This window comes from Engystomops pustulosus, chromosome 9 (genome assembly GCF_040894005.1).
Source record: "Engystomops pustulosus chromosome 9, aEngPut4.maternal, whole genome shotgun sequence".
In the NCBI taxonomy this organism is placed as follows: domain Eukaryota; kingdom Metazoa; phylum Chordata; class Amphibia; order Anura; family Leptodactylidae; genus Engystomops; species Engystomops pustulosus.
In genome coordinates this window covers 78,634,945-78,648,242 of record NC_092419.1, presented here as the reverse complement: position 1 = coordinate 78,648,242, position 13,298 = coordinate 78,634,945, and the positions used below count along the sequence as shown (strand labels likewise).

General features: G+C 38.8%; 1 protein-coding gene across 1 annotated transcript; it reads right to left on the bottom strand.

Annotated features, from left to right (window-relative positions):
- Positions 1 to 788: 788 nt before the first annotated feature.
- Positions 789 to 6,874, bottom strand: P2RY4 (pyrimidinergic receptor P2Y4). The gene is made up of 2 exons (XM_072123065.1): positions 6,651 to 6,874; positions 789 to 2,874 (listed from the first exon to the last, which is right to left on the bottom strand). Exon 2 carries the CDS (start codon positions 2,823 to 2,825, stop codon positions 1,221 to 1,223), a length of 1,605 nt encoding a protein of 534 aa, XP_071979166.1. The 5' UTR covers positions 2,826 to 2,874; positions 6,651 to 6,874; the 3' UTR covers positions 789 to 1,220.
- Between the last annotated feature and the right edge of the window lie 6,424 nt (positions 6,875 to 13,298).

Genomic DNA, 13,298 nt, shown 5'->3' with positions numbered 1-13,298 from the left:
TGTTGCCCATAATTTTGGCATAATGGTGCGTTTAAGCAGCCTCAGAGGCATCCATGCATGCTGCCCCTGCTGTTTCCTGTCCATTTCCGTGGTGTTTCCATCCTTTTCTGAGGTTCCCAGGTGTTTGGCCAAGCTTCCCTGTGCAGAGCCTTGGTCCCCTTGAAAAATGCTCGAGTCTCCCATTGACTTCAATGGGGTTCGTTATTCGAGACGAGCACTCGAGCATCGGGAAAAGTTCGTCTCGAATAACGAGTACCCGAGCATTTTAGTGTTCGCTCATCTCTAGTAATTACACATAGCCCCTGGGTTCTAAGGGGTTTTCTGGGATTTCTCTTATTGGTCATTAATCCCTGTGATACGTGATCAATACCAAATTGCTTGGTCTCTACATGCAGTAGCTGTGCTGCAGTTACTTAGCTTGCCCACTATACAGAGAATGGAGCTGTCTTCTGTACCTTTTACTTCATGATAACAGCTGAATGTGCCACGTGTTGGACCTTCTCAAATCTGATACTCATGATTTATCCTAAATTATAGTCATTAGGCCCAAGCCTTCTAGTGGACCCTTAGTCACCCACACCACCAAATGTTATACTCAGAAGGACCTGCACATATGAAATCCTCTTAGATTTTTTTTCAATCTGCTCTCAATATATATATGTACACAAGAGCAATTTTGTAACTTTTGAAGGTCCTTGCTTTATTGCAGTACCCTATGTAGGAAGTGAATTTCGGACTTGTAGGGGCTATGATATCCATACAGCCCAGGTCCGGGTAGTCTTAACCAATAACTGACATTCAGAGGACAAGGTTAATATATGAAGTAACACTTTCAAAAATGTAATCATCTCCTCAGGGGGAAATTAACCTCATAATTGAAAACATAATTTCTTTGATGGTCTCGCATGCATATTATTGGCATAATAGTTATTGTAAAACAAAGTATAATAGCAGAATGCTGACATGTGGACAAACCGTACAATTCAATGCATTTCCAAATCAGGTGAACTTAAATATTTACCAAAAAAGCAAAATGTCAAACCGATGTAGAAAAAAATATTTTATAGGTTTTTTTTGTACCAAATGATATTTCGGTTGTGATGAATATTGAACATATCAAGGTCACTTATGAAAATGAGATAATATAAACATCTCCAGTCTGTCCCTGTGTTATGTCCCTGATAGTCCATTTCTCTTCATAGACAAATGTTGCTGTGTATTTACATATTTGGAAGGCTCTGCAGTGTCCTCTCCGCAGCAGTATACTCCTCAGCATTAGACCACACACATTGTGCCTCCTGGTGAATGGAGCCCAGTAAATTCCAGGATGAGACTATGTCTACTTCACATGAGTTCTCATCCAGAGATTTGTGACTAGGCTCCTCAATACTTATCATTCTTCTCAAACTCCGGTGACCTCTAGCTTTTCCAGTTCTTTTCTTTCTCTCCAACTTTTGCTCATGCTCATTCCCATGATTTTTACTGTCTATCTTCTGGCCATGTGTTACATTTATGGTTTCCATACATGCACTTTCTTCTTTCTTGTGAACATCTCCTGCTGTAGTGAGCATAGCATACGTTTTACTTTCAATGGCTTTTCCCATGTTGTCTTTTTGTTTTTTAACTGTCCTAGGCTTTTTAGTGGTTTCCTTTGCACTGTGGTCACTCATCCTTTGTTTTCTTTTACCCTCCTCTGTATCAGTTACTTGCTCTTCCTCCTCCTTGACAGCCAGGAGATTTCCCAAGCTACCATTAGCTTTATTGCTTTCAGCTGAAATAACTGCTAGACTGGTCCGTTTTCTGTGCAGCAGTGGTCCAGAGCGTCTCACCTGGAGACATCTCAAACATGCACATGACAGCTTTGTCAGAGTCGCCGTCAGTCTCTTCTGATAATTTTCACTGGCCAGGAAGTACAATATGGGGTCAAAGCAGCTATTGGCACTGGCCAAAGGCCGTGTAATCTTGTATACTAAATTTATCACATTGAGTAGTTGACATTCTGCATCCAGCAGTCGAAAATAATAATACATTGTACGGGTGATATGAAACGGCAGGAAACAAATGACAAATACTGTAAGGACCACAACAATGGTTTTGATGGATCTCTTCTTGTAGGACGGTAGAGTCCTACGACAGCCGCTTGGTTTCATTAACTCTCTAGCCATAAGTCCGTAACAGATAGCAATCACCAGGCAGGGTACACCAAACAGAAGGCTCATAACAGCGGTACTGTACTCTACATAGTTCTCAAACTCCTCAGGCCGGGTCGTGTCATGGCATAGCGTGTCATTACCCCTGGGGCTGACAGTCACAAAAATAATATTAGGCACTAGACAGGCACTGACTGACAGCCATACCCCAGCACACATTATATAGGCATATCTAGCTTTCATTCTTTGCAAAGTAAAAAGTGGGTGACAGACACCCATGTAGCGGTGAACACTGATACAGGTGAGAAAGAGGATACTACAATACAAGTTTGTGTAGAAGAGGAAACGTACAAACTTGCATAAAGGCTCCCCAAAGGGCCAGTTGTTGCGATCAGCATAGTAATAGATCAGTGTGGGCAGTGATAATAGATACAATGTGTCAGATAGGGCAAGATTAAACATATATACAGTAGTGGGGCTCCATGGGCGCATCTTTGAAAAGAAAATCCATATAGCCGTAAGATTTAATGGCAGACCAAGTATTAAGACCGCGCTGTAAGACACTGGCAGCAAGAAGAACTTAAATTCCTCATTGAATATACAGAAGTTTGTCTGATTAGCTTCATTCTGTTGGAAAATGGATGGCTGGGGGGTCGGTGTGTGGAAATGATCCATTTTAATAACTGGAGGGTATTTTCATGGATAACTCAGAAATGTGCTTATCCTGAAAGAAAGAAACAATTCCGTTTTAGTGTTATACATGTTATAAAGCCATATTAAACCTCATATCCTGGCTCTACTTTACAACAAAGGCATGGCTTATTGGCACTGGTGCACCCCCAGAGAGTTCAGGCCAAAGGAGACAAATCTTATATTCATTGTGGCTTTTATCACCACTATTTTATCAGCAACAATTAGTTTTATATTTTTACGGTAAGATCAGAAAAAAAAAGTTCCGTGCAAAATGAATCTCTTGGACTTAATTTTTTCCTTAAATGTATTTTGATCTTAATTTTTAGAACTGCAAAATTCAGGCTATTCTTATGGATATACTCTCAGCCTGGTGCCAAACGCATTAGTAAAAGTTTGTGCTGTAGTATCTGAAGTTTGTAGCAAGTACTTCTCTGGGGGAGACTCTGGGACTATCTAAGAAAGACATATATATATATATATATATATATATATATATATATATATATACCTATAATGTTATCTGTATAACGGCATTTCTATAGTCACCCATTTCAGGTTTCCGGATACATGGAAGGGAAAGGGCTATAATTACAGCTCACACTGCCCTAGGCACAAGCATGAATAAATTCCCATCCTTCAGGAGTCACAAAACTGGGGCTTGGATCAATAATTGTAGAAGGCCTGAGAAATCTGGTTGTTCAGAATGACGCTGCCTCTGTGTGAAAGGACAATCACTAAACAAATAGGTGTCTTACTGAATAGAGAGCTTTATAATTAAACAGTAGCATTGCTGACCACCCATAATTTCCTGGACAGATCATTCTCACTTTAGTTACTTGAACAGGACATTGTAATGCTGGAAAGGTAATGATTTCAATACAGACATTAATCAAAGGATCTTTACCTCTCATCATAATATTATAATACTAAAAAAATAAATCATGAAAAATTTTAGACATTCAGGACATAAGCCTGAGTATTGATGGCACTGACAGTATATTAAATTCTACAGTAGTTTATAATAAGGACTTTTGTACATAATATTGAAATAGGGGGTTCTGTAACAGTTCCTGTGTAGCTGTATATCAGGAGTTCGTGGATGTGAAGTTTTGACGCAGAAAACAAGTTTCTGTTACATTCCATCAGTATTTATAAGTATATATAATGTACTGTAATTCACAATAATTAAAATAGTTTTTAAAAAGAAACAATACATAATGCTTGCATGTTTGGGTTTTTATGGGCTATTCCCAACTGAGATATTTATAGCATAGGTTTCCCACCATTGGGAACCCTTTCTATCTTTAGAAAGTGGGTCCTCTGTCTCCCACTTAGCAACTGCCACCTCTCAATTTACTGTAGCCACACGACAATTGGTTGGGGAGGATCTGCCTAGAATCTTTCGAGATAGAACACCCTATGGATGAACATTGAGTTGTGATTTGTTGATTTTGTTGTATGGTGACAGCTGCCGCAGAGGGTTATGTTAAGTTGTCAATTTAAATATATATATATGTATATATATATCTGACATATGACATGTCCTGTGTATAAAAAAAATTGGGAATACCATCTTTCTTTGGGAATACCATCATTAAACAAGATGGACATTACAGTCATGCCCATGTCAGGGCACACAGCCAGATATTACAGTGTACTGTAATCCACTGAGCTGTGAATGATGGAAAAATCCCCCCCTGATGCACTCCAATACAATTGTTCCGAGAATTAGAGCAGCTGAATTACATCTCAAATGTTTATGACATCAGAAAATATCTATGGCTGGCTACCATTATGGATGCCTTATTGCTTTACCAACTGTTTCTGTAGGTTTCCTCCTAAACTAACAAGGATACTTGTTTTTAACCAGTATGTATAGTAGAGCCTGCTTAGCAAGTTACTGGAAATGTCATGACGCTCTCAGCCATGTTAAGTGGAGCCATACGGGCCACAGCTGTTGTGCTTAGACACAGAGAATGGTTACCAGACACCACATCTCTCCATTTTGTGCAAATGCACAGGCCAAATCCTGTATCTATCGATATAACTGATTACTATGGAGCCACAATAATAATAACCCCTCTCCCGGGTATTCCCTGCTACAAGCAATGCTCCAGATGCTTCCATGTGACTTGATATGCTGTTCTGCTTATTGTAACTACATTTTCTGTCCAGGCAGAGGGACCACACTTGTGGGAGCAGCTCTCAGCCTATGACAGGGCTCCAAGTCTACATGTTCTCAAGATTGAGGAATACCAAAATGAAGATTCTTAGTGATTTATGACATAATTAATAGATGTTCCTAAACTGCGTAAGTCAACTACACATGAAATATAAATGTGTAATCCTAAGATGCGGCTTGTACACTGTAACAAACAGTCTGTGTGGCTGCAGAACAGTGGGGCTCTGGTAACAACCCCAAGAGCCTTTCTGTATCATTAGCTTAACTTTAAAAATTGATTTTAGAAGGAAGGAGGCCACGGATAACAGGTATAAGAAGATTACCAAAGTCACAGTGTCTGGATCTATGAGTAAGTGTCCCTGGTTTATAATGCTTCATTTTTTATGATAGATTTCTTTTACATGCTACCTGTCCCAAAAGATCAAGGCACCATGATACTAAAATATCTGGCTGAATGGCATTGGTCCTTTTTATCTCTGATATATTCTAGATCACTTTATAAGATGATTCTTTTCAGCATATATATTGCAGGAAAAAAAATCTGATCTCCAGCGTTTTAGTATGTGGAGTGGACCATCTCAAGAAAATGATGGGGGCTCATCAATTTCTGGTCACTAAGCAAATTATTGTTCACTAATGTGACAGGGACCTGGTGTTCATGAGAGTGTCACCTCTGGGTCCTGCATAGTATTTATGTTGTTCAGTAACACTTCCTATCTAACACAGACCTTCTGAAGAAACTGGCTACTAATGACTTCTAAATGACTGAATTGGGCAAATAAAGCAGCCATGGGCAAAACAGAGTGGATCTGTATATACTAAAACTGTTATATTTTGACATCTGAGTGTATATGGACTTGGACTGTAGACACATTATTTTGACAGGCGAATAATAACAACTAGTTGTCAATTTATTTCTATATCTCTATGGGTAATAGCAGAGGCATAGCACAATGTGAAAAGATGAAACAAGAATAGTGTTTTGTTAGCAATATCATCATCTTATATCAAAAAAGGTGAAAAAAAAGTGCATCTATCCAGGGGTTCAGGTGTTTCTGACAGCATGAATAGAATTATAACCTAGCTACGCTTTCTATGATAAGTATCATAAACCCAATAATAATAATACATATTATTAATATTAAATAATACATAACTGGATAACTAAAACTGTACATGTAAGAAATGTATATAGTTTGATAAGATATAACAAAGCAGTGCTTATCCCATTTATCGATTCTATCAATGTCATTAACCCTTTACTGGCTGTTGATGACCAATGCATTCAGTGTGCATTACAAACAAAAACAACATTTACAATTTAATTGACCTTAATTAACTGATATAAGCGATGAGATTAGATTATAAACTCTGAGAGAGGGCCCCTTTTTCTTGTCCAGTTGTCTTGTTTTATTTGTATATGTACCCCATGATCTGTACAGTGCTGCGGAATCTGATGGCACTACATTAAATATATGTATATATATATATATATATATATATATATATATATATATATATACAATTTTTATTATTATAAGCATTCAATTAGCTACCGTCATCCTTATCTTTGTTTGCCTTTGTTTGGAAGCAACATTGGTTGTAGTTATATACAACAGGCTTACCATCAATGTGATCCTAAACTTCCCAGCATCTTTATGGTCCACACTTCATCATCTCTCAGTCCACTGTAAAAGGTTCTGTTGTTTGTTCCTGTACCATGAAGCAGAGTTAAGTCATTCTTTGCTTGGCTCATGTGCTGCACATGGGATGCCTTCACATATCCCTGTTTCTCTGTGTCTCCATAGTCTCCCTGTGTTTCTACATGAAGACATTCTTGTGAAGTTGCTTCACAGGCAGCGTGATGTCATGAGGGGTGGGATAAACTCTTATTGGGGGCAGGGGGAAGGGACAGGATAATTCTTGGGTAAATAACAACAACTACAAGCACAGACGATTGCTGTATGTAAAACCACAACAACAAAAAACTATAACAATATTCTAAAAGAGCATCTTTAGGCTTGTTTCGCACAAAATTTACTTTATGTGTTCAGAAAAATAACAAGTTGCAAAAAGTATGTAAAATGTAGACATTCTAAATATTCCAAACGTACAAATATTTTTGTAATATGCTCAAAATGTATGTCAAATTATAAACACATGCAAATTTATTTGTATGCTTTTTATACAATGTCATTATTTAAAAGTCACCAGATTTTACCCCTTTAACTAGCAGCAACCTCAGGTAGGGTATGACACATGCTTTCAAGAATAGCCTCTTTTATGTGACACTCTCCCTGCAGCCTCTAAACTAACACATCTCATTCAAAAATATGACTCTTCTCTGCTCATTTTCACTTGACTTTGGAGTAGATTTTTTTTATAAGTTAAGGGGGAGATTTCATACAAAGAGGGAATTCTAGAAAGGATCTTTCATAGCCTACCAGAGGATGCTGCTAATTTAATGGGGCTTTGTAAAAACAAAAGTGTAACTGCCAACACTATTTTCTCCCCTGAAAGATAAGACATAACAGCATTAGGTACATGTAAAAGTATCTAGGGATGTATCCATGGTAATACATTTTTATTAAAATTATACATATAAACAGCTCTTTAACATATAAACACAGTTGAAATACATTTTGTCATCTACTATAGGCAGCAGAATAATATTGAAGGACAGCAGGAGCAATATAAGAGGGCAGCAGTAGGCAACATGACTCAGTCTTGAGGGGCACCAAGCACAGTATTGGGGAGCATCGGGATTGCAGTGGACGGGGGAGCAGGAGGCAGCAAGTAAATTTTTAAGGGAAAGAAAGACAGAAGCGTTTCATTACAGTTCAATTCTGGGTAATCCCCATTTTTGTTATCTGGAAAATGCTTCTTTACAGTACCATTTACTTTGGACCTTGTGTATAAGATGTTGGCTTATGGCTGGTTCAAGCAGCAGCATTTTTATATATTAAATAATTTGTATTCGATCCCCTTATAAATACTAGGTGGACCATAATACAAGCTCTTACATCTCTTTTGCCCCCCCCCCCCTCTTCCTCATAGACTGTAAGCTCTTGCGAGTAGGGACCTCATTCTTATTTTTTCATATGACTGTTATCACTCTGTATTGTCTTATTTTATTTGTATATCCTACCCAGAATCCCCTTTTTCAGCAAAGTCATCCAGTTGCAAAAGGAGAGCCTAGTGGAAATTTTGAGGTTTTGTTGTTTTATTCTCTGTGTGTATTATGGTTTGGTTTCCCACATTTACAAGCATAAGCATTCATTTATATGGAACTTTTATGTTGTGTATAAGATTTTGCACATTGATTGAATTTTTAAACATCTTTATAAAATTCTGTAATCATCAAATCAGGTGATTAGAGCAGAAACCGAGTCCATAATCCGCATGTTGTTGTTGATTCGCAGTTGATGTGATCCTGCAATAACAAACAATTCAGAAACAGGAAACATAACAGATTATTACTAAATAAGGAAGAAGAATCTCACATAAAGGCTCATTCACATGGCCGTCTGCGGGGACGTACATGCGGCCGCATGTACGTCCCCATAGACGGCAATAGAGGCATGGCGCAGATACGGTGCTCTTTCTTTCAGCGTGTGTGCGGCAGTGCGCCACTATTCTCTATAGAGGGAGGAGGGGTCACCTCCTCCTCACCTAGAGCACACGGCGGTATGCCCGCACGGCGGCCATACCGCGTGTGAGTGTACCCTAAACATAACAAACAATTCTGTCTCATCTTACTTATATTTTACCACAATCCATGATGTGCGCGTCACAATAAAACATCTTTGAAATAATGGAACTTCCAATTCAATTCCAGATTAATGAAATTTTAAATTCTATTCCAGTTTAAAGGACCTTCAAATTCAGTCCCACAATAATGGAAGCTCAAATTAATTCCCGGAATAATGATTTATGTCTAATCCACGTTTATTAACGGAAAAGAAGAACAACATATACAAACATAATTCTCAAAGCATGAAGGGTGGTCTCGCAGGACCCCAGCAATAAAATACATCCAACGTCATATAACAGCATAAAGACAGGCTGCAAGGTCACGCTGAGACAAAGATTATGTTTATAACGCATATAGGGGTTCTGCCCAGCCATTCCAGTAACAGAACAAAACAAGTAACTAACATTGTAGTTACAAGTAACTACCATGTTGCTGCCATCTCCCGAATTTTTCATTCTGCCACTCTCTGACCTCATGCTGCTTGCTGCTGCTGTCACTGCCACCTCCACGCTCCAACATTGTGCCACACTGTGGCCTACCATGTTGCTGCCACCTCCATAATTTTTTATTGTGGCACTCTCTGACCCCATGCTGCTGCTGCTGCCACTGCCGCCTCCACGCTCTAGCATTGTGCCACTCTGCAGGCTCCTGCTGCTTCTGATGCCACCTTCATACTATATCATTGTGCCACTCTGCAGGCTCCTGCTGCTTCTGATGCCACCTTCATACTATATCATTGTGCCACTCTGCAGGCTCCTGCTGCTTCTGATGCCACCTTCATACTATATCATTGTGCCACTCTTCAGGCTCCTGCTGCTTCTGATGCCACCTTCACACTATATCATTGTGCCACTCTGCAGTCTCCTGCTGCTTCTGATGCCACCTTCACACTATATCATTGTGCCACTCTGCAGGCACCTGCTGCTTTTGATGCCACCAACACACTATATCATTGTGCCACCATGTTGCTGCCACCTCCAGAATTTTTGATTGTGCCATTCTCTGACCTCATGCTGCTGCTGCTTCCACTGCCGCCTCCACGCTCTAACATTGTGCCACACTGTGTCCTACCATGTTGCTAGCAACTCCAGAATTTTCCATTGTGCCACTCTCGGACCTCATGCTGCTGACACTGCCGCCTCCACACTCTAATATTTTTTTTTAGAAAAATTCCACGAATCGGGTTGAATTGAATTTCAACAAATTCGCCCATCTCTAATCACAAGGCCACTACCTCTTGTGGTTGTCGCAGTATAGATAGCAGCTGGCCCAACTGAAATCTGGGTTTTGAACCTAATTTTGTCATGAAATTCAGACGAACCCGTTGAACTCGAATTTCAACCAACCTACTCATCACTTACTCATCACATACTGGCTAGCTATATACTGTGGGGGCTGGCTGGTTATATATTAGGGGGGGTTGCTAGCTATATATTGGAGGAGGCTGGTTGTATACTGGGGGGACTGGTTGGCTATATACAAGGGCAGGTTGGTTGTATACTGGGGGGACTGGCTAGCTATATACAAGAAGCAGGCTGGCTGTATACTGGGGGGCTGGCTATATACAGGGGGACTGACTTGCTATATACAGGGTGCTGGCTATATATTGGTGGGCTGGTTGGCTAAATACAGGGGTAGCTGGTTATATACTGGGCGGTTTGCTGGCTACATACAGGGGGCTGGCTAAATATGAGGGGAGGCTGTCTGGTGTCTGGCTATATACATGGGGCTGGCTGGTTATATAAAGTGCGCTGGCTAGCTACAAACAGGGGAATTGGCTGGCTATATTCAGGGGCTGACTGGCTATATACAGGGGACTGGCTAGCAGTGTTATATGGTGTAGTAGCAGTATTAATAGTAGTTAAATTCCTCTTCTTTCAAATGAATCTTGAATTTTGTTTCTAGGTGCCATGGATCCAAAGTTATTCAGGTTTAAAGTGAGAATATCAGGTGTCATTTTTATATATAAAAATAATTCCCAGCTACAGTTTAACAGTTAATATCTCCATTTTCCTGACACTAAGAAACACAAATTTAGATTCCTATAAAAGAGAACTCTTTCTTCTTTCATAGGAAAAGAAGTGAGGTTCTATGTGTCACAGAGCCAGAGATACAGCCCTCTGAAGTGTAGCCCCCTCCAGATTTCTAGCCGGCAGACTGCAGGGAGCATTTGCTGCACACAGGAGCTGCTGCACCTCACAGATAATGGAAATATTCACTTTATATGTTACTACATTTTAATAAGGGATAATATCAACTAATATTCGTGTTTTTAACCCTCTCCTATCCAGAACTATCTAAGAACACACTTTCTCTCTTATTGCCTTTTATTTCGTGATAGTTTTTTTTTTTTTGCGAAAATTGACTGATACAATGAACATTCAATCCTCTGGGCCTAATGTCGCTATTATATATTAACACCGCAACCAGAACATGTCCATAAAGCTAAATGTAACACCAAAAACACACACATGTTCTGGAATAAAGCTTTTATTTCACACCATCCTCCATTATTTACACCTATGTTTGACGTTCTCACGGAGGGAGTGCAGTGGGTTCTGTTATTGTGCTGCTAATACAATGGCGCACATCTAAAAGTGACTTTTGTTATCTCATTAGCTTGGTTTATGGATATATAGTTATCTATTTGGGTAACCATTGTGTAAGGGAGCAACAATGATAGATCTGTGTGACGCTCAGTGCAATTTTCTGCAAAAATACTTTGGCTTCCCCTGTGGATTTAACGTTCCCTGTGCTGCATATTTTGGTGAATATACACATGTGGGGTCTGTATGATCTCCTCACATCTTACAGTTTTAGGAAAGTATATTTTATTTATATAAGTATTCTGGATTTGTACTCATTGAATATTAATTGCCAAATGCATTGCCTGGTTGTCTGCTTTCAAAATTATATAGGTTTTATGGTGATGAAAAGCAGATATCTAATTATTACAGTGTTAGTGATATTATGTGCATTTATTTATGTGAACATATCAATATGGGACATTTGTGAACTGTACACATGTCCATCTATTATATTTAGGAGATGTGAAGGTAAATATTTTCTGTTTGGAGAACATTTTTTGTCATCAAAGTCAAATTTTAAGTATTTTTTATAAAATGTTTCAGTTTGAATCAAAATTGCATTAAGGCGCCTATGTCTATAAACTCTTTAATGCAATTTTGAAAATGGGGCAAGTGTCTGCTTTCAGAAAATTTGTGGTTTCCTGCAGTTTACTTAAATTCTTTTTGCTGTAATTTTATTTTTAAACGTCAAAATTGTAAAAATTGCAAAGGGTGGTGAAAGGGTTAATATCCCTTGGTTGAATGCCCGGATTAAGATTCTTATCATCTATCTCCTTTCTATATATCTATCATCTATCTAGTTATCTATCTCCTATAATCTGACCATTTATATATCTCACTTTTTCTCTATCTATTTATTAATCAATCTTCTATTTCTCTTCTACTGTATTTATCTCTCACATCTATCTACTGTATATATCATCTACTTTATAGTTCTGCATATAGAAACACACACACACACAGAGAACATACAAACTCTTTGCAGATGTTGACAAGCGCTGCAAGGCTGTAGTGCTAACCACTAAGCCACCATGCTGCCCATTAATCTCCCTATCACCTATCTATGTCCTATAAAATTCTCCCATATTACAGTTTTTTTTTACCATACTAAAGGCAGCCTCTTACTGGCTTTGACTGGTCATAGAATAGTTTTATTTTGAGGCCCCACTTTTAGTTTTGCCCAGGGCCCCACTTTGTCTCGAAGCGGCCCTAACATAGGGGGCAGTATTATAGTAGTTCTATTCTTGTACATAGGGGCAGTATTATAGTTATTATAGTATTATATTCTTGTACATAAAATTCATTATTATAATATATTTTACTTAGGGACAGTATTATAGTAGTTACATTCTTGATTACCAGAGAAGGTATTCTAGTTTTTTTTCTATATATAAGGCAGTATGTTCTTTTAAAGTTGTGTTCTTTTGAAAAAAAAAAGATGTATTCCTGTATAAGGGAGGCAGTATGAGTCTCTTTTTCTGTTGATCAACAGTTTGTGAGGAGTTTGGTAACTCCACCCACATCACATGGCCACGCCTAATTGTTTGGACCCTGCTCAATTTTACAGTTTTTTCCAGGGCCACTTTAATTTCCCAGTCCACCCCTGGGTCAGGGAGTAAAGTTTTCTTTACACAGACTTTGCCAATTAAGCCCGCCTTGCAGGCATAAGGATGCTCTACTAGGGGATTCTGGAAAGTATACAAATAAGTTTTCCATGATGGGACAAGTTTCCAAAAAAAGTCGTCCAAACCCCAATCGCATAGATTTGCATCTGCCAGCCCTGCATTAATGTAAACTCTGCACCCAAACTTGACAGTAAAAAACTAAATGTTTAATAAATAAGCAAAAATATCTACAGGAAAAACTGAAATATTCAGACCCTTTGCTCATTATTGAGTAGAAGCAGCTTTGGAACTAGTACAGCCAGGAGT